General features: G+C 43.1%; 1 protein-coding gene across 1 annotated transcript in view; it reads right to left on the bottom strand.

Annotated features, from left to right (window-relative positions):
* The window catches only part of LOC117507616 (NACHT, LRR and PYD domains-containing protein 12-like), a 175923-nt gene that overhangs the window by 45888 nt on the left and 107034 nt on the right, over positions 1-23001 (bottom strand). Inside the window, exons 13-14 of the mRNA XM_034167442.1 lie at positions 21106-21279; positions 10310-10483 (exon numbers count right to left, since the gene is read on the bottom strand). Of these exons, the coding sequence (XP_034023333.1) occupies positions 10310-10483; positions 21106-21279 (348 nt within the window). The remainder of the gene's footprint in view (positions 1-10309; positions 10484-21105; positions 21280-23001) is intronic.

Here is a 23001-nt window from a genome sequence, read left to right as displayed (position 1 = left end):
TCTGAAGGCTGAAAGGCTGCCAAATCACATATCAGCACAGGCTGCGGAATTAATTGCACTCACAGAAGCATGTAAACTGATGAAAGACAAACATGTCATGATATACACTGATAGCCAGTATGCATTTTTTACAGTACATGTTTTTGCACAACATTGGAAAAATAGAGGAATGATTTCCTCATCAGCGAAACCAGTCTTACATAAAGTTCTACTGTTAGCCTTGCTGGATGCAGTGCAACTCCCAGAAGCTGTGGCCATCTGCAAATTTGCAGCGCACACAACCAATCAGGATCACGTTTCCTGTGGAAATCACTTTGCAGACGAAACCGCTAAATCTGCAGCACAGGGGGAGTGACAGTTCTGCTTTCTGCACAGAGCACAGATCTGCAAATTCTTAAGGACATGCAAAATAATGCTTCAGCATCGGAAAAAGCTGTTTGGGAGTGTCTCAGTGTGTACCAAAATAAAGATGGCATTTATGCCTGACCCTCGAGCAAGCCGGTCCTGCCACGCAGTCTTTTTAAGTGGGCTGCTATTTTGAGTCATGGGCCATGCCATGTTTCAACAGGAGGGATGATTGGACTGGTACACCAACATTTTTCAACTTCAATTTGGGTTTCGGGCATATGCAAAAAAACTACTGCAGAGCATATTTAATTTGTGCGAAAAACAACCCGCAGAGAAATGAGAGGCCAAGATGAGGGAAATTCCCAGCACCTAAATACCCATTCCAAACAATTCACATAGACTTTATTGAATGAAACCAATGTGAGGGAAAGAAGTACTGTATAGTACTGATAGATGCATATAGCAAATGGGTAGAAATATTCCCTGTTAAGCATGCAGATGTTCTGGCAGTAGCGAAAATTCTCTGTAGAGATATAATACCGAGATACAGTATACCGTGATAACGGTTCACATTTGGTGAATAGAATCATCCAGGATTTAACAGATCACTTGAAAATAAAACAAAAAAACACTGTGCCTACCATCCACAAAGTGCAGGTTTAGTGGAAAGAACAAATGGCACAGTTAAAAATAAATTGAAAAAATGCATGGAAGAAACAGGAAAAAACTGGATTTATTGTTTAGATCTAGTGAAACTGTACATCCACATAATTCCCAGCTTAGAAACTGGTCTTACTCCATTTGAAATCCTGTATGGGAGGCCCTATAGGATACCAGACTTACAAGCAATAATGGGGCCTGATAGTGAAGATGAGGGATTAGTTGATTATATGAGACGAGTGTTGACCCATAAAGACGTAATACACGCTAACAAGATGCCAGATTCTCCTGTTTCTGCGCAGGAGTCTGAGAATCCTTTCCAGGTTGGTGATTGGGTCCTGATAAAAGCCATAAAGAGAAAGAGTTGGTCATCGCTGAGGTGGGAAGGGCCATTCCAAGTTCTCCTGACCACACCAACTGCAGTGAAAATCGCAGAAAGATCATCCTGGGTCCACTTGTCTCACTGCAAAAAACAAAGATACCTGACGAATCCAGACGAGCCAGAGGCAGAGAACAAAGATAGATAAAGCCGAACCAGACGAGAAATCCAAGCCAATCCAGTCTGACGCAGACTAGCTGCTCGAGGAGAGAAGCAGACGAGAAACCAGTTAAAACTGAGGAGAATCCTATCAACACAAGCCAGGATGAGAAGCAGACGGACTACAAGCTTGAAATAGAGCAAAGAAGTAGACGTGACCACACCAGGAAGAGAAGCAGATGTTCTTATGTGACCCTGTTCCTTTGGAACAGGGCACCTGAAGAAAAACACTTTTAGTCGCATGCAACATATACCATACTGACATAAGCCTCATTCGCCCCAAAAAGCCCCAGAACTGCTGAACTGAGAATCTGAACTGTCACCAAAGAAAGAAGATATCTACCCCCCCAAGCATAGAGCTGTTGGAGAAGAAGAAAAAAAAAAAGAAAAGAAAAAATAAAGGAAATTCCAAAAGACCGTTCCAGCTATGGAAAGGTTTGCCACCAGAGCGGGGTGTAAGGTTCACACTTTGTTGATAATTCTGATGACTATTGCTATAACTGTGACATCTACATTTTGGTGGTATGAGAAAATGTATAAACAAAGTGATAAGTTAGATCAGAAGCAAGTAAGCCCTCGATCAAGTTTTGAGTGGATGTTTGATACTCCACGTAACACATATCTGATGAACATGTGGTATAGGTATGCTATGTTTTTGGCTAACGAGGTGAACTTGACCAATTGTTATGTGTGTTCTTTGATGCCTGTTTCTGCAGCACACCCATGCATAAACCACTGCCATTTCTCAATGTTAGTCGTCTATTTCTGCATGTGTTAATGCGGAAATAGACAACTAACATTTCTCAATGTTAGTCGTCTATTTCCGCATGTGTTAATGCCAGCTATAAATCCTGCTGTACTTAATCAATCAATTCAACAACATACGGGCTCCGACATAACCACCAAGGCACCAAAAAATATATCATTTAAAATTCTTTTACCTGCAGAAGGATCACTCTATGCACCCGTGCACACTAATCTTTTCCTTGATCCCAGAGCTCGACTCACCTGCTATGCAAATAACCTGCTCTTGTTGTCTGGTCCAATTACCAATTTGGGAAAGATAGCTAAGTGGCTGTGTGGGATCATTTTGGGGCCGTGTACTCACCTGTCGGATGGGAGCTTCAACAATACCCAGGCTCCCTATGGAGGTAAATGGACAGATTACTTCCAAGCACCGGACCAATGGGAACCTTCGCACAGGTGAGCATGTACTGGCTATGTGGCCACGAAGCCTTCATAGCCCTCCCAACGGGATGGACAGGCAGATGTGCCCCGATAACCACTTCTCTGCATTCCTACATCGTAGCCGCTCACCTCTCGATCAGTCATCACTCTAAGCATGACTTGATCCCCCATGATTCTATATGGGGAAAGGATGTGCCTCTGGACGGAAGCTGTGGTCTACGGACCAGAAAGTCCTGCTGTCACTCTTCCCCTGGTTAGGAGTGGGCAAGGTGATGCTACGGGTGGAAACTCTAAATTATTGATTTAGCTACTTTGTGAACTCCACTGTTGAGGCTCTTATGCTGCATTTACACATAACAGCGACAAGTCACGAATGCCATGAATTATACATTCTTGGCCACTGATCACGAAAGTGATGATTCGGGGCAGAGGCGCCAGGTGTCCTCAGGAACTGCTGCAACTTGTTACGTGTTACGATTAATGGCACGTGTTGCTGGAGAATTATCAGGAACCATTACGCACGGTCAAAAATAATGTTCCGCGTTGTTGTGCTGTGTTGTGTGTAACAGCGCATCGTTAAGTTCTGTCACGTTGTGAACGAGGTGAATTGTCTCCACACACACACACCCATATTCATCCAACCGTTGCTAACGATTCAGATCCCTCCAGGTTTTCAGAAGAACTTTGTGACTGCATGCATAGTTGGGCTCTGTGCCATGGAGTGGTGCAGAGACGAGGAGGAGGACAGAGCCAGATGTGTGGCTTCATGTGGCTCTCGTCTCACGCGTTTTCCCAAACATCAGGCACATGCAGCAGGTCGAACACCTGCAGGAGTGCGCTGAAGAGCACTGAAATAAGACTTTTAGCCAACTTGGTGTCAGCAATCAAACTGAATGCAGTGTAGCAGGGTTTAATTGTGCGCACGCTTCTTCCTCTGCCGGACTGGAGGAGGTGCAGAGATGTTTGGCTGCACTTGAGTCTCCTCTCACTCCTCTGGTTCAGACTCGTTCTCCCGCTCATCGGTTACAACAGCAGGTGGAACACCTGCAGGAGCGTCCTGAGGAGCTTCAGCAGGAACTGTGGAACGACACTTGGCTGACTTCGCGTCACTGTTCCTCTTCAGCATTCTGCACCAAACTGAACGCTGTGGAGCCGAGTTTGTGTGCACATAACAGAAAACTGATTTGTCGTGGCGCGCAGTGAAATGTGACGCCGCGTTACAAGTCATGTCAAAACTTGACAGTTTCTGTGTCACTTTGTAATAATGCGTGACAGTTTGGGCTCCAAGAACCATCACAGGAACCACTACGAACGTTGTCACATTCTATTAAGGATCACTACACATCAAGACGGATCAACATGCTCAGTTGCAACGACACGACACGAGGCGAAGTGAGGGTGATGTGTGACATTCATGGAAGATTTTTTGACAGGCAAAAACATGCTCCATGAATATCAAGAATATCACGCACTAACATGCACTATTAAGAAACCTATTCAGATGCGTTAAGTCACATTAAGAATGTCAGGAATGTGCCAAGAATGACAGAAAAATGACATTCATAATGCGTCTTGCACCATTAGAGGCATAAGGGCGGACTTGACAGCTCTGAGGATCGTGGAAATGCAGAATCGAATGGTTTTAGATCAATTAACTGTGGCCTCAGGTGGAGTGTGTGCCATGGTAGCAGAAAGCTGTTGTACATTCGTCCCAGACAACGATGATGATGGAGGCTTAATAGGTCTGGCCATCCAAAATTTAACACTTTTGAGAAATACTATGAGTAAGGATTTTATTATGGATAATAGCTGGTCCTCATGGCTCTTTTCTGGGCCGTGGTATCACATCCTGCTAAAACTGCTTACCCCAATTATTGTAATACTGGGCCTGCTGTGTGTTATGGCATGCTGCATAGTTCCATTCATACGATCATTAATTCAGCAAACGATTTCGGGCACAGTAAACAGCTTGTTGCTAGATCGTGATTATATAGCTCTATTATGGTTTGATCCTGATACTTGTCGTACCACCTAGGTGAGAAAATATGATTGTTGTGATATCTGGAGAAAAGCATTAACTCCTCTGAGTGTAAGATTTAATGCATCTATGGATATGACCAAATTGCCGAAAATCTGTGAACTGGAAGAGGCAGATTTGCAATAATGAGGATATAGACATTAAAATTGATAAACAGGAGGGTTCAGACGACATGTCTGAGTGTTGTAGAACACGCGAAACTGAATCCGATGAAACAGTTTAGAATTCAGACAAACATTTTTAAACATTTGAAGCAAAAAGCAAATCCTGACCTGAGAGTGTGCAGGTGACAGTGTGGACTCTTCAGTCCAAGAGACAGCAGCTCCACTCCTGAGTCCTGCAGCTGGTTGTTCCCCAGGTCCAGTTGTCTCAGACTAGAGAACTGAGAGCTGAGAACTGAATACAGAACTTTACAGGTTCTCTTTGACAGATTACATCCAGATAACCTGCAGAGAAAATAATCAACACAAAAAAGATTTGTGTCATCATTTAAAAGTTCCAGCTTCAGACAGGATTCAGAGACTAGCTTTGGAAGACAGTAAGCTGAATGGATAAGGAGCTGGCCTGTCAATATGTAAACCTGCATTAGAGTCCCACTCACTTTATCTGTCTGTGTCCTGTGACACATAAACTATATTGTCTCAGTCCATCCAGCTGTAAATGGGTACTGGCTCTGGCTGGGGAAGAAACTGGCATCCCGTCCACGGGGAGCTGCAGACTCTCATCCACTAGACCAGGGGTGGCCAAGTTCGGTCCTCAAGAGCCACCTTCCTGACACTCTTAGTTGTCTCCCTGCTCCAACACACCTGAATCCAATGAAAGACTCATTAGCAGACTTTTAATGAGCCTTTCATTGGATTCAGGTGTGTTGGAGCAGGGAGAAAACTAAGAGTGTCAGGATGGTGGCTCTCGAGGACTGAACTTGGCCACCCCTGCACTAGACATTATGGAAGATGAGCACCAAAACAAATAGACCTCAGGACCAATGTAGGACTGACTCCTTTAGAGCACTGAATCAAATCTGAAAGTGTTTTTTTTTTCTCTGTCAAACCAAATTATTTATTGTACTTCGATGTTCACATTAATGTATTGGGGGTTGATTCGATCAAACATTGCCTGATGGTTAGGCTTGTTCGGACACATCATGTCTCCCTTATAACTGGGAATGTTCACTCGAGTGTCTTTCACAGATTATAGACATTTAAACAACAACAACAAAAAAACACTCTTTTACTTACAAAACTAGATAAACATGAACTGTGGCGCCACCATCTGAGCTGAAGACATACAGATAACAGATGTGTCACAGTTCATCATCCATGTTTGTGACTGCGTACACATTTAATTTATTTAATTTATATAGCGGCAAATCACAGCAAAGGTGCCTCAAGGTGCTTAACACAAGTAAGGTCTAACCTTACTAACCCCCAGAGCAAGCACACAAGTGACACTGGCCAGGAAAAACTCCCTCTGATGATTTGAGGAAGAAACCTCAAGCAGACCAGACTCAAAGGCATGACCCTCTGCTTGGGCCATGCTACAGACGCAATTTACAAAACAATTTACAAAACGAATATACAGGAAATTTTGCCGGTGCACAGGACAGGAGGGTTGCAGAAGTAGACACCACACCCTTCTCTGGATGGAGCCGCACCTCAAACAGAGAGAGAAAAAAAAACAGAATCAGGCATCAGAAATACAATAAATACAGTAAAATTTAGCAACAAGCCAAACCAAACACAACAAAGCCAAATAAGCAACAAGAAAAACAGAAGAAATACTAAGGTGATTGTTGGCCACTAGCCCTAAGCTTCACTAAAAGACCCAGACTTTAGAAAAAGTTGAGGCCATGGCCCGCTCCGTTTCTTAATAAAATGAATTTAAAAGGGTAAAAAGCATAGTACCATACTATGCCAGTATGCTAGTCATATGAAAGGGAAAATAAGTGCGTCTTAAGTCTGGACTTGAAGGTCTCTACAGAATCTGACTTTTATTGATGCAGGGAGATCATTCCACAGAACAGGGGCATGATAAGAGAAAGCTCTATGACCCGCAGGCTTTTTATTCACCCTAGGGACACAAAGTAGTCCTGCACCCTAAGAACACAGAGGCCGGGCTGGTACGTAGGGTTTAATTAGGTCAGCTAAGTAGGGAGGTGCCAGTCCGTGAACAATGTTATCAAATTTGTGCAAGTGTCAAGGCAAATGTGTGCAAGAGTCAGGGGTGGTGTGAAGCCCTTTAGTGCAATGAAAGTGAGAGGTGTGCAGGGTTCCAGCTATGGTGGGCAGCACTGGGCAGTACCGCCCTGGACTGCAAACTCCGCCAGGCACTCAAATTTTCTCTCCCACCCGGCACGGATTTTCCAAAAAATAAACTCTGATCGTATTTCAACCTTATAATGTCGTACTTTCGTTTTATTTTGCAATTTCAACCAAATAATAATAAAAAAAATCAAATATATTTCTCATTTTCTTCATATCACTGCCGCAAACAGCAGAATTCATTCCACTCTTGTTCAAACAAGACAAGTAGTGGTTATATTGTTTTTGCTGTTTTTTTTTTTTTGTTTTTTTTTTAAGTAATGCTATCCCACTCAGATATGTTGGGGAAAAAAACTGTCATGACAGAAAAACTCTGCCTGCTTCACTGGATAAAAGAAGAATGCTACATGCCCAACATAACCTTTTCAATGTTATTTATTTTATTAACTTAAACTTTGACAGAAACATTTTAAAAAGAACTTTGGTTTTACAAATACAGTGGTCCCTCGTTTATCGCGGTAATTACATTCTAAAAATAACCCGCAATAGGCGAAATCCGCGAAGTAGTCAGTGTTATTTTTTACAATTATTATAGATGTTTTAAGGCTGTAAAACCCCTCACTACACACTTTATACACTTTTCTCAAACAGGCATTAACATTTTCTCACTTTTCTCTCGTGTGTAAACACTCTCAAAGTTCAAAGCTTAGTAGAAAAATAAGACCAACCTGTTTTCAGGCCCAAACATTTGTTTGAGAAATAAAAATAGAACGTTTTCCTATAAATATGACGGCTTTTAGAACTAATGAATTTAATTTTAACGATCAACCTTCGAGGTTGGACACATAAGAAATTATTAATAGTGACTGACCAGTATTTCACAGTTCCTCTGATCGCGCCTCTTCGTCCTGGTGCCGCTCTGCTGTCGCGTCTTTTTCCACTGAGTGACACCTCGGTGCAGGTGTCTTTTTCCGAGTGAAGAACACAGTTATGTGTAGTTGTTGGCGCTCTTTTTTCTTCTGGGCGAGAAGATTCTTACAAACAGAAACGCAGAACACAATGCGCGTGCTCTCCCTTCGCGGTGATGCCGACCAGCCTGCTTGATGAGGACGCAGAACACAATGCACTGTAAAAAAAAAAAAAAAGCATGCAAAATTGGACTAAACAAATCCGTGAAACTGTGAGGCCGTGAAAGGTGAACCGCGTTATAGCAAGGGACCACTATATTACAACATAAATCTTTTTTTTTTTTTTGTATTATTCTTGCTTTCAATGCATCTAAAACCACTCAAAATTGGTTAAAATAGGGCCTGCCAATAACATTTTAGTGGTATAAAACCCTACAGCTTCAGGGACCTTGGCCCCCTTGACCCCCACTGGGGGCCCTGCACCCCCAGCCGTGAGCCGCGATCACGTAATTTACCCAGTACTAAAATGGTTCAAGCTAGAACCCTGGAGTCGCACAATTCACGGTTTACGGATAATTCATCATTTGCAGCCGATTCATGTTTTGGGGATTAACAGCCTTTTCTGTGCCAAAAAAAATTAAAGTCAGAAGCGTTATTGCAATAACGACTCTTTGTTTCCAACTTTGAAAACAGTTTTCCCACCACAAAATGGCATGCAGCACATTACAGGTGCTACGCGATGAAATGGAAAAGTCACCTGTTTTGAAATGTGATGAGACACACCACAGGACAAGACGCACCAAGTGACACGTTCTGGCTCCATCTGAAAACAAACCCGACTGTGTACTTGTTTGTGCCGCTAAATAAATTTTCTGCTTTTATCTTCACACTCATCGTCATGTTCAAGATTCAGCTGAAAATAGACTCATTCTGTTGTTTCATAAAGGGCAAAGAATAATCCAAATAGATTATCTCACGACTATCATGGCTGTTCACCTAAAATCATCTCCACCACTATTTTTGTATTAATGTGTATTGTGCAATTATTGTTGTTGGAGTGCAAGTGCACACAGTTCATCCCACTGAACCTAAAGAGCAATTAATGCACATCGTGATTTCTGTTGTTTTTAGAGTGTCAGGAAAGTACCACAACAAGGTTTTGCCTTTATAATAACATACGTTCCTGTTTTATTCTGACAAAACTGTATCACAGAAGAACAAACTGCAATACTGCACTACAGCCAGTGTGCATGTGCCCATGCATCATGATGAGGTGTACATAAAGATACAAAGAAGCTGCAGATGTGATTCTTGCTTTTTGTTTGTTTTTGTTCCAAAAACTGAGTCACTTTGAACCCACACTTACACAGGCGGTTTTATTGATAATTGATTTATAATTGAATCACAGTCCTCTGGATCATAAATGAATTCTTAGGTCAAAAATTTTCCAGCAATAATGTTTTATTAAATAAAGTCAGATATACTTTATTGATCCCTGAAGGGAAATTAATGCTCTGCATTTAACGTGTTCTCATCACGTTTGACACAATATGACCACTGGGGGCACCAATGAACCAAGCCCCAACCTCCACCTCTCTGAAATGAAGCAAACCTGGAAGTGAAAATTCCTGAAGTTTCATGATTGATCACTTGTCCAAGGAGCTACTTTCCAAAGACACCCCTGTTAAAATGTACAACTTTAGAGCAGAAGTCAACATATTTACAGTTTGGCGCAAGAAACTGTTTTGTTCTCAAACTCTAGCATCTCTGCCATGTCAACTGTGTGGGGTTGATTTATTTATTTATTTTTATAAGGCATCAGTTTAACAAGTTTCCAGCCACAGCACTATAAATAATTATGGGCAGGGTCACTTTGATTGACAGGTTGTGTGGGCTGTGAGTCCTATTGGGTGCAACACCCAGAGCAGCACGATTTGAGCTTCAAACTGGCTCTTAAAAATACCTATGGGTGACATTGTAGAGATTTTGTCCAGTTTATATACAGAACACACTCCTGGTCTACAGACACTACCTTGTTCAAGGGCAGTTGGAGGAGCCTGAAACTAAGAAATACTGTAAAAGATGTTTCAATGACAAAATAAACACAGACATGGAAAGAGCATACAAACTCCACAAAGAATGGACTTTGGTGGGAATTTAACCAAAGACCTTTTTACTGCAAAAAAATAAAAAAGAAAGAAAAGAAAGAAAAAAAGTGATAGCCACTGTAGCACCCTGCTGGTTTCCTTTGAAATCCTTTTGTTCTGGATCAAATGACATATCTGAGCGTTGTAGAACATGGGAAACGAAAGCTAATGAAACAGTTTAGAATTCAGAGAAACACTTGAAGTAAAAACTAAATCCTGACCTGAGAGTGTCCAGGTGACAGTTTGGACTCTCCAGTCCAGCAGACAGCAGCTTCACTCCTGAATCTTGCAGCTGGTTGTTACTCAGGTCCAGTTCTGTCAGACTGGAAGACTGAGAGCTGAGAACTGATGACAGAACTTCACAGCTGCTCTCAGACAGATTACAGTCCAATAACCTGCAGAGAAAATAATCAAAAAAAAAAAAAAAAAAAAAGATTTGTGTTGTCGTGTAAAGGTTCCAGCTTGTTCTTCACCTCAGACAGGATTCATAAACCAGCTTTGGAACAAAGAGTCAAACCTTAAAGTCTTTTCTTCAGCCGAACCTAATTAATTAACCTAATTATACTTAAATGTATAATGGGCTGCATTTATAGAGCCTTTTCCCTTCTGAATCAGAAATTCAAAGTACTTTACAATGATGCTTCACATGCACCTATTCCCATACACACCAATGTCAGGGTGCTACCATGTAAGAGTCTCAACTACACATCAGGAGCAATTATGACTCTCAGAGTATTTGGAGACAATTTTCTGACAAAACACGTTAATTATCGGCAATTGTCAGTTGGAACCTCAAGGAAATGACAACACATTTGTGAACAAAGTGCTCAGGATGCTGCTATTGCTGCTATGCAATATGTAAAAAGACACTGTGGAAATACCCCAGACCCCACAGAAGAGCCCTGCAAATAACAACAAAAAAAAGGCTAGTGTGGGTCCACAGAGTAGGAGAAAGGGAAGAAAAGTGCGGATGGCAGCGCACTCATCGATTTGCAGAATGTTGTCCAGAGTGACAGCCTACTACATCTCAACAATACAGTTTATATAATTGCAGATGATAACACAACAAAGAATTAAACTTATTTTCAATGTGGCCCTCAACAAAAATTAAAAATAAGAATAAACACAGCCCACTGACCCTGTGTGCACGGCGGGTTGTTCCAGGCCAGCAGCAGTGCTGCTTGGTATCAGGCTGCAGGACTCGCTCGGCCATGATTGTAACATTTCCAGAAGCTCTGTTCCACTCCAATCATCTCCACTATTTTGTTGTGCTTCTAGGTCTTCCAGGGCAGTTCATATGTGTCTCTCACTGGGAATGTCAGATCCTCCTTTTTGACTCCAATTAGTCACAATGTAGTTTCATACGTCACCAACCTCTCACAAAATTGCCTCACATTTCTTGCACGTTCTGAGGTATGGAGACAAATGATGAAGGGTTTGCAAAGGGTGTGAGCTGCCCACGATGACTCTGACTAGTTGGCGACAAATTTTGTCATGCAAGTTTTCTGAATTGTTCATAATTCAAATGATACAAGAGCGACAACAAATGTGAATATCTGCAAATGTTTCATGAACTCCCTCACAAATTAGACTAGATTAAATTAGACATAACTTTACTGATCCCTTGGGAAGACTCCTTCAGGGAAATTGAGGTTCCAGCAGCATTGTATAGCAGCACACAGGGTAAGAAGCACACAGAGCATCAAAAGAGAAAGTAAAAAAGAAAAAAAATCTAAATACAATAAATCTAAATACACAATATAAATACCAGACCTACTGATTAATACAGGTTTACTGGCTACTACTGTTCCTCTCCTTCCCGTCCTCTGTCTTCCTGTTACTCCTCCTCCCCCTGAGTGAGTACAGTCTGATGGACTGAGGGACAAAGGAGTTTTTCAGTCTGCTGGTCCTGCACTTGGGAAGGAGCAGTCTGTGGCTGAAGAGGCTCCTCTGGTTGCTGATGCTGTTCACTGTTGTGTGTGTGTGTGTGTGTGTGTGTGTGTGTGTGTGTGTGTGTGTGTGTGTGTGTGTGTGTGTGTGTGTGTGTGTGTGTGTGTGTGTGTGTGTGTGTGTGTGTGTGTGTGTGTGTCTGTCTGCCCTGTCTGTGCCTTTATGTTTATGAATTTGTATTTAGTCCTCTGTCTTGTTTCTGTGCAGACACTAATGTGTGTATTGTCTGCTGCCTGCACCCGTTTGTATTCAGAGTGTGCCCTTCTGTGTCTGTCCTTCGGGTGTGTCCTCCTTGTGGTTCGTCCTCTGTCTTTGTCCTTGGTCTGTCTCTCCATTTGTCTTTATGATCAGCCGCCTGTCTGTGTCTCTGTGTCTTGTTGTTATAGTCATCATTTTGTTTCTCTTGTCATCTGGTTTGTTCCCCGTGTTCACATTTTAGCCACTTCCATGTTCCACATTGGCTTTCTGGTGTTGTTTCTTGATTTAGTTTTGGTTATTGTTTAGGTCTTGTTATTTGTTGAATACAGTTACCTCCTTATTTATGTGTTCGTTGTCATGTCAGTTTTTTCCACTGTTGAACTTTGTTCACTTTTGAGTTCTATGTTGCTTTTTGCACCTTGTAGTTTTGGCTCTGTATTTTGGTTTTGTGTTTTTTTTTTTCTCTTCTTCTTAAGTTATGTTTGGTTTTGGTCATGTTTTGGTTTTACTGACCTTTAGATGTCTGTTTAGTTTCTAGTCACCTTTTAATTATTAGTTTATCTCTTGACCTTTGACCTTGTCACACACCTGTTGTTTATTAGTTGGTTTTGGATTTAAGTAGTACCTCTTCCTTGTCCAGTTGCTGGTTCCTTCACGCTGGTCTCTCCTGGGTTTTGGAAGTATCCTGAATGTTCATTGTCACGTCCTGTAAGCCGCTGTATTTAGTTTTTCCATGATTAGACTCCCTTTGTTGTGTTTGGTTTGGACTTTTTTTTACGCATGTTCTTTCATGTCATTTGTTTGGACTATTTGTCATTATTGAAACATTAAATCACCTTGGTTTTTGCAAGTCACCTCCCATCTTGTCACTGCCTGCAAATTGGGTTTGTTCAGACACTGTTAAATTGCACCTGAAAGAACCAGCCAAACATGAACCCAGCAGGGAGCACCCTGGACATTAACAAACTTAAATCCATTTTTTCAAGGTTGAACTTATCATTTAATTGTTAGCAGCATGAAACCATTGTATGCATGAAAACCAAGGAATAAACCTTCATTGTCTAAACCAGGGGTGGGCAACGAGGGCCGAGACACTGCAGGTTTTCCTTGCAACCAATCACCTCAGCAGGTGGGTTGCTGATGAGCTTCTCCCTTGAACATAAACACCTGATGGACAATGAAATCAGCTGCTGAGACACCTGATCATGAATGAAATCACCTGCTGAGATGATTGGTTGAAAGGAAAACCTGCAGTGTCTCGGCCCTCGTTGCCCACCCCTGGTCTAAACATACCTGCTGTACAGCCTTCCACTCTACTCACTTCCACATACAGTGAGGAAAATAAGTATTTGAACACCCTGTAATTTTGCAAGTTCTCCCACTTAGAAATCATGGAGGGGTCTGAAATTTTCATCTTAGGTGCATGTCCACTGTGAGAGACATAATGTTAACAATGTTAATATTTGGTACAGTCGCCTTTGTTTGCAATTACAGAGGTCAAATGTTTCCTGTAGTTTTTCACCAGGTTTCCACACACTGCAGCAGGGATTTTGGTCCACTCCTCCATACAGATCTTCTCCAAATCTTTGAGGTTTGGAGTTTCAGCCCCCTCCAAAGATTTTCTATTGAGTTCAGGTCTGGAGACTGGCCAGGCCACTCCAGGACCTTGAAATGCTTCTTACGGAGCCCCTCCTTAGTTGCCCTGGTTGTGTGTTTGGGGTCATTGTCATGCTGGAAGACCCAGCCATGACCCATCTTCAATGCTCTTACTAAGGGAAGGAGGATGTTTGCCAAAATGTCGCAATACATGAGCCCATCCATCCTCCCTTCAATACGGTGCAGTCGTCCTGTCCCCTTTGCAGAAGAGCACCCACAGAGTATGATGTTTCCACCCCCATGCTTCACGGCTGGGATGGTTTTCTTGGGGTTGTTCTCATCCTCTAAACATAGTAAGTGGAGTTGATTCCAAAAAGCTCTATTCTGGTCTCATCTGACCACATGACCTTCTCCCATGCCTCCTCTGGATCATCCAGATGGTCACTGGTGAACTTCAAACACGCCTGGACATGTGCTGGCTTGAGCAAGGAGACCTTGCTGCCCTGCAGGATTTTAAACCATGACAGCATCATGTGTTACTAATGTAATCTTTGTGACTGTGGTCCTAGCTCTCTTCAGGTCATTGACCAGGTCCTCCTCTGTAGTTTTGAGCTTTCTCAGAATCATCCTTACCCCACACAGTGAGATCTTGCATGGAATCCCAGACCGAGGGAGATTGACAGTCATCTTGTGTTTCTTCCACTTTCTAATAAATAATCATAACAGTTGTTGTCTTCTACCAAGCTGCTTGCCTGTTGTCCTGTAGTCCATCCCAGCCTTGTGCAGGTCTACAGTTTTGTCCCTGGTGTCCTTAGACAGCTCTTTGGTCTTGGCTATGGTGGGCAGGTTGGAGTGTGATTGACTGAGTGTGTGAACAGGTGTCTTTTATACAGGTAACAAGTTCAAACAGGTGCAATTAATACAGGTAAAGAGTGCAGAATAAGAGGGCTTCTTAAAGAAAAATTAACAGGCCTGTGTGAGCCAGAATTCTTGCTGGTTGGTAGGTGTTCAAATACTTATTTGCAGCAGTAACATACAAATAAATTATAAAAAAAATCATGCATTGTGATTTCCGGATTTTCTTTTTTAGATTATGTCTCTCACAGTGGACATGCACCCAAGATAAAAATTTCAGACCCCTCCATGATTTCTAAGTGGGAGAACTTGTAAAATCGCAGGGTGTTCAGATACTTATTTTCCTCACTGTATATCCAAGATCTGACAACCAGCATACCGGAGACGACACCCACCCTGACAGACATAACCTTCCTGCAGACAGTTATTGCCTCCGCTGAGGACTTCCTGTGAATACTACAATCCCAGACCACAGACCTAACATCTCTTCACACTTAGGCGATATACTTTATTGATCTCACAGTGGAGAAATTATGTTTACACTCCAGTTACCTCAGACAGCAATTAGACCACAATTACACCTCACTCATACAATACATATTATGCAGACTCCAGTCTCCCACCTTCACGCAGATCAAGTCACCATTCAACATATGATATCCACACTCCACAGCACTCTCAGCAACCTGCAGTCTCCCCTCCATCTGCTGTTTGGCGTACATTCCAGCTCACCCACCTCTGTACCTCTGTGGACTCTCTGGGTCCTCAGGCCACCAGCGTTCCACGTGCCTCTGCAGCTGACCCCTCACACGCTTTTCCAGCTGCAGGTAGTCTCTGCACCACCGCAGCTGACGGAACCGGCCGATCTTCCTCGGCCACTGCCCTCGCCTGACACCACAGGTGGCTCACCACAGGTTGCTCAGGTAGGGCCAAGAAGAAGAGGAGTAAACATTGGTCCAAGTCCAACAGAGGGGACCACTGGCAGTCTGCTACAGAGGCTGTAGCCCTCCTGTCTGTGTCTTCATCTGGGCCGTTCTAGGAAGGGACACCTAGACCTTCAGCAGAGCTGTCTCATGGCACCAGGGTGGTCGTGGGGCAACCAGAACCCCTTGCTTTGTGTTTTAGGGTTCACTCAATGTGACCATGCCCCCAAATTTCCAGAACCTTTCTAACATCTTAAGCTAAGAAGTTAGAAAAAATTCACCCCTGTACAGTTGTCATGGAGGAGGAAAGTATCTGCAAAGACCAAAAACATTTTGTATGCCAGGCTGTAAACATGTTTATTTCTGATCTAAAGTTGGACATTTTACCATGGAGTCCTATGACAAAGTCCTGTGTTTTGAAGCCAGCTTCAAGCGGCTTCAAGCGGCCAGTCAAGGAACTGCACTTCTGTATGGGTTTCAATTCATGCTGTCTCAGTTTGCTACTTAGGGGTCAGCCTGAAGTCATACTTAAGTAGGCGGTTTTAGCCAGACACTTATACCGCCTGGGTGCTAGAACTTAGAATCAGTGAATGAGACCCACACAGGTGCAAATATTGCACTGTGTATGGAATGTATCGGAAAGAAATTCCTCATGGATCATAATAAATACTTGTCTTTGGAAAGTACCAAATCTTATACCAGAAAAATATCCATCAAGATGCATCAATAACTGCTTTGTTTTTAATCAAATCACAGCCCTCTGGATCATAAGTGAATGGAATTGTGAAGTGACTTGGATTCCATCCCCTCATGTGTCAAATAAGGTCAGCAGAGGCTTTTTCAATGTGACCAAACCAAGCTACAGCCACTCCACCAAAGGACAAACACCTCTTCAAATGAAGGATGGCCTGAGCTTGCTGAAGACCAGAGATGACATCAGTGCTCAACAGAAAGAACATTGTGACGACCTCTTGAACACCAACCCAATAGTGGAGGAGGAGGAAGTGATCAGTCATTTACAAACAGAAGACATTATTGAACTCAGCCGAACCCCAACTCTTGAAGAAACTCTTGTTGCCCTTAAAGGCATGAGATCTTTAAAGAAAGAGGTTGCTTCCTCCAACTCCAACTGCGCCAACTCACTGGTAAACTCTGTACTCAAGAATAAACACTTGCAGACATGAAAGACTCAATGATTGTCACCATCTACAAGTGGAAAAGAGACAAGTCTGACTGTGGAAACAATTGTGGAATCTCCTTGCTGTTTACTGCAGGCAGCATTCTTGCACTGATTACCAGAAACTGCCTGAGACCACAGAAAACATCCTTCCCGAAGCTCAGAGTGGCTTCCGTCCATCAAGAGGGACAACAGACATGATCATCACTGTCTGCCAATTGCAACTGTCGAGAATGACACCAACAATTGTACCTCACCTTCACATGACAAAGGCGTTTGACAGCATGTCACGCCCACTTCTGTGAAAGAAAGTAAAATGGGCTATCCAGAGAAATTCATCAAGATCCTGACAAGGTCCCATTATTAAACAATGCATTGTACTGTTCAGCTCTCCAAGCTCTCCAATGTGAGTAGACTTAAAGTCAAGAAGAAAATCACCAATCACTTCGCTCCTGGTCTTCCAGTATGCCAAAAAAAGCAGCGTGTCACACTTTATGGAAGAAGGGTCTCAGAAAACCTTTAAGGAAGCCGACACCAACCTTGGTCTTCATATCAATCTGAAGAAGACACAGATCCTGTACCAGCCTCCACTCAACATGGTAAGCCCAAAGCTCCCTGCTGTGAAACTGCATGGACAGGTCTTGGAGTACGTGACCCGTTTTCCATACCTGGGCAGCCATGTTTAATCAAACAGCAACATTGATACTAAGATCCAACACTGACTCAAGTGTGTAGGAACTGCCTTTGGCTGGCAATAAACCCTCGCATTCTCATGCCGTCCCTCACACACACTGACTTTGAGCAGGACACACAGAATGAATATGTGCGCCCCACACATGACAGACGGTCAGCACTGTGCCATCGGACATTACAAGGTGCATGCAGCAGGGCGGCGATGTGATGATTCAGGGCACATGGAGGGGCTGCGTGTCATGCTGTCCAGCTGGATGGCACGAGTTGTGCTGCGGCACGGTGCGTCATATGGAATATATATTTTGTGGTGGACTTGGCAGTTGCCGTCACCAGTTGGCTCATGACAGGATGACACAGATTTTATCACATGGCCCAGCCTGCCTGGTGTTCGCCCTGCACCATGGCATGCAGCTGGAGGCGTTCCAAAGGTGAGTTTTTATGTTTATTAATATTCTGATGGTTTGCCCACACAGGTGCATCATTGTGACGTGTACAGAGGTAGATGGTGTTCATGTCACAATATGTGTTTTGCAGCTGTGACCTCAGTCAGCTGTGCTGTGGTGCGCCGCGCAGAGCCTCTGGAATGAAGTGACTGGCAATGGGGCAGCAGTGCGGCGACGCGCAGCTCCACATGGTGTTACTGCTATGATGATCCACATATATTATCCAACCCATGAGAGAGCATGACTATGTATCTGTAATCTAAGGTTTATTATGGATATACAGTGGTCCCTCATTTATCGCGGGAGTTACGTTCTAAGAATAACCCGCAACAGGTGAAATCCGCGAAGTAGTCAGCGTTATTTTTTACAATTATTATAGATGTTTTAAGGCTGTAAACCCCTCACTACACACTTTATACACTTTTCTCAAACAGGCATTAACATTTTCTCACTTTTCTCTCCTGTGTAAAACAAGTTCAAACGTTTGTAGAAAAATAAGTCCAGTATTAAAGAATGAAACCAAAGATCAAAACCTGTTTTCAGGCCCAAACATCTGTTTGAGAAATAAAAAGAGAACGTTTTCCTATAAATAATTATGATGGCTTTTAGAACTAACGAATTTAATTTTAACAATCAACCTACGAGGTTGGACACATAAGAAATTATTAATAGTGACTCACCAGTATTTCACAGATCCTCTGACCATGTCTCTTCGTCCTAGCACAGCTCCGCTGTAGCGTCTTTTTCCACTGAGTGACACCTCGGTGCAGGTGTCTTTTTCCAAGTGAAGAACATAGTTATGGGTAGTTGTTGGCACTCTTTTTTCTTCTGGGTGAGACAATTATAAACAGACACACACAGAACACAATGCGCGTGCTCTCCCTTCGCACACTGCCTCCGGTGTTACCGTTGCGGGGTACGGATGCGGGACACGCAAAGAATCCAAGTCATTAAAAAGATACAAACCTCTCTCAGTGGCCACGGAGCTCTGCGCCTGCGGTTACTGAGACCATGCAGCGCTGCGAATTTTTCCGCAAGAAGTCTATCCTTGCGGGCTGCCGGAGGGCTCCGCATCAAAACAGTGAGCGTAGTCTCTGGACCTGTTGCTGGAGATGGACACAGCTCTGCACAGCAGACAGGGGTGCGGTGTGAGTGGCCCGCTGCAGCATTTACCGAGCTCACAGACTCAGTAAGCGCATTGGAGGCTGGTGCCGACCGGTGCCGCAACCGGCCCGCCTGATGAGGATGCAGAACACAATGCACTGTAAAAAAAAGAAAAGAAAAAAGCATGCAAAGCATTGCACTAAAAAAATCCGCGAAACTGCGAGGCTGCGAAAGGTGAACTGCGTTATAGCGAGGGACCACTGTAACACCACGGTCAGGTGTGTGCGCTGTGCTTTGCAGCTGTGGGACGCATTGACCCGCAAGGACACACCGTGACTTTGGTTTGATTGTACATTTGTGTCCACATGTAGTTCACAAGATGAATGTGTGCCACAGATATTGCACATAAAAATATCTCCTTTTTAAACCACAAATGGGATCCAGTGGAGGTGCAGGTACGGCACAATCTGGACATGCCGGCAGGACTTGACGATGGCGAATTTCCCTCGAGTGCAATCAGACTTGAATGCTACTATGACGTTGTGAAAATATTTAGAACGCAGTGAGACTGCACTTCAGCCGCCATTTGAAATCTTTCCACCTCAACCGCACCCCGAAAGTAGAAAGCATGTGCTCTGCATTCGGGTTGGCCACGCGATTGTGCCCAACTGTTTGGACTGCACCCGGATTGTTGTTGGACATTTTCGAATGCACCACAACCTTGGCCGACTAAACGTAGAATTTTCATTTGGATGGCATTCGGCCTCTAGTGTGACAGGGGTATTATATTTCACATTTAGTATGCACTTTCTGACCAATAGAAATAGCAGATAGCATTTCTTCTCAAGCTGCATTTACTTTCTGGATGCCATCACAGCATTGTTGTGTTAATGTCACCATTTTTTCGTCATCAAGTAGAGGTTTACCATGGAACACACAGCTTTTCACTTGGACTGGATACGTTTCTGACTACCATCAAAATGAACACTTTTTAGAATGTACTCCTACATGATGATGTGATGGATGGATGCTGGTCCCGCATCCCAGGGTGCTGGAGGACCCCCCTGCCAATGACTGTGTGCTGATCTCAGTAATGCACTTTGTTTTGATGCTATTCTGGTTTTTACTGTTTCCTGCTTGGTAAAAACTTTGTAACTGTTAGAATGGCCTAAGTAGTGGGTCACCCCTTTGAGTCTGGTCTGCTTGAAGTTTCTTCCTCAATATCATCAGAGGGAGCTTTTCCTTGCTACTGTTGCCTGTGTTCTTGCTCTAGGGGTTGGTGAGGTTAGACCTTACTCATGTGAAGCACCTTGATGCAGTATTTGTATCAAGTGAATTTTCATGTTATTTAATTTAGTCTTATTAGCAAGTATCAGTAGCTTGGTTATGTTAGCTCCACTAACATAACCAAGGTGGGGGGGGGGGGGGAGAGAGAGAGAGAGCCTATCCCAGCAGACAAGCCACTCATCCTGGAAACAACAGCCCAGTCCACAGAAATATACTTGAATAAAACACCTGAGCCAAGGTTAGCCTGTTCGTTCTGTCTTGTTTGGCAACTTTGAGATGGGGTGTGTTCGCACTTCATTCGTCTCACGCAGGTCACACAGGGTCTTACCCATGTTCCATCTTTGTGCCCATTTATCTCGTATGGGTTGGCCAGGAAGTAGGAGGAGTCATCACTGCCAACATGGCAACACCCAGAGGAGCAGTGTTTCAGCTTCAAAGCGGCTCCACAGAAAGTCTACAGTTGATGTCACAGAGGGTTTGTCTAGTTGATATACAGTCAATCCAGAAAACTCCAGACACTACTACAGGGCAGTGGGAGGAGCCTGAAGTTACTGAATACACCACACAGAATGGACCAAGATTTTGTTGGGAATTGAACCATAAACCTTCTTACTGTAAAAAGTAAGATACCCACTGCACCACCCTGCTGTGCTTGCGGCACAGTCTGAGATCTTTTAATTCTGCTTCAGACGACAAGTCTGAGTGTTGGAGAACATGTGAAACTGAATCTGATGAAACAGTTCATAAAATTCAGACAAACATTTTTAAACAAGAAAAAACTAAATCCTGACCTGAGAGTTTCCAGCTGACAGTGTGGACTCTCCAGTCCAGCAGACAGCAGCTCCACTCCTGAATCCTCCAACTCGTTGTTACTCAGGTCCAGTTCTGTCAGACTGGAGGACTGAGAGCTGAGAACTGAAGACAGAACTTCACAGCTTCTCTCTGACAGATTACAGCCAGATAACCTGCAGAGAAAATAGTGAACAAGAAAAACATTTGCGTCGTCATGTAAAGGTTCCAGCTCGTTCTTCACCTCAGACAGGATTCATCAACCAGCTTTGGAACAGCTTTGTTAGACTACATTCATTGAATGTTTTTTTTTTTTTTTTGGTTGTTTTTTGGTGATAGAATAAAAAACGGAAAAAAGATCTCTCTCTCTCTCTCTCTCTCTCACTCTCTCTCTCTCAGAAGGCACAAGTAGGAGGAGGAGGACAGAGTAAAAGTAAAACCTACTATTTGGCGTACACTTATTGTAAAACCTACTACAAAACCTACTACTTTTTGTACTTTCATATTTTCCTGTTTTAAGTTCTTCACAGAAAATGAGTCAAGGTCAGTGAGGTTAGAAAAATATTTAATCATATAATTTTTTTTACAGTAAAAATTTAATTGGACCCAAAACACCATACAAGGGTTCATTATTTTGATTTTATTTTTTTCAGAAGTGGATCCACAGGGAAGTAGTGGGGCATGGAGGGGGGGGGGGGGGTCACCTTGCTCTGGTACACAGTCCATATCCTTTTAAAATAACAGCTTATAGACACTGATGTTCAGCATCTTTCAGCTGGTCCTATTTGTTGACGTTAGGGTTAGTTCGGGATCCAGTCTAGATCCACACTGGGATTTGACATGTCCCACCTAAAAAGGCAAACGCCTCGCTTCAGTGAGTATCTACATCACCCCAAACATAAGTTGTGGAGTTTTTACAAATGTTATTGTTCAAAGCTTGACGTCTTCCACCTTGCACGGCTGCATTCTGGACTATAGTTTGCATTATTGGCTCCAAAGTGAGCCTTCTATTGTGATTTATTAGAAAAACAAACATAATTCAAAATTTCTGTTTGACAATGGGACTACACTTATTCAAGGTCAAGCCACCTGTCAGTCACTCACTATTTGTTGCTCAGGAATTCTTCATTATTTTGAAGACAAGTAGAGGATCTTAGTTTTAAAATATCCCAGCATGTTCTAGTCTCACCATTAGACCCTTTTACTGATGTAGGCACCGTGTCTGCTGGGATGCAGAGACATAACAATTTCTATACTCTTTCACTGGGTGTGCTGTCCCAACTTGTAAATACTGCTAAAAGCTAAACTTTTCTTTTTGATATGATGCTAACTAAACCGTTTCAACACCTGAAAATTCGTGACCTGTCAATAACCTGAGATTCTGTTGTTACAAGTTTTAAATCTGCGCTGATCAAACCTATTCTTAAAAAACCTAACTCGGATCTAGGTTTATTGACAAATTACAGGCGGATATCGAACCTATCCTTTTGCTCTGGCTGGTGCATTATCACCTCCATATTCTACAGTGAAAATCTGACTGATGTTGTCTACAGTTGATGCAGAGACTTTGATTCATGCCTTTGTCTCTTCTAGACTGGATTATAGCAATGTCCTGTTCTTTGGTTTACCACAGTCCAACTGCTTCAAAATGCTGCTGCTTGAGTTTTGACGTGAAGACGAAAGTTTAACCATATTACCCCAATATTGGCCTCTCTTCACAAACACACTGCTTCACTTTAAACATGCAATAAGTCTACTTTAGATCATCAACAGTACATGTTTGTCTCTATGTTTGATAGCAGTGAAGTCAATTAAAACCCCCAGCGAACCCTCATTCTCACACTCTTGCAGCCTCGGGTGCAGGGGCAGACCCACGGCTGTTGTGATGTGTCCTCTGT

This window comes from Thalassophryne amazonica, chromosome 3 (assembly GCF_902500255.1).
Source record: "Thalassophryne amazonica chromosome 3, fThaAma1.1, whole genome shotgun sequence".
In the NCBI taxonomy this organism is placed as follows: domain Eukaryota; kingdom Metazoa; phylum Chordata; class Actinopteri; order Batrachoidiformes; family Batrachoididae; genus Thalassophryne; species Thalassophryne amazonica.
This window is presented reverse-complemented; position numbering and strand designations above follow the sequence as displayed.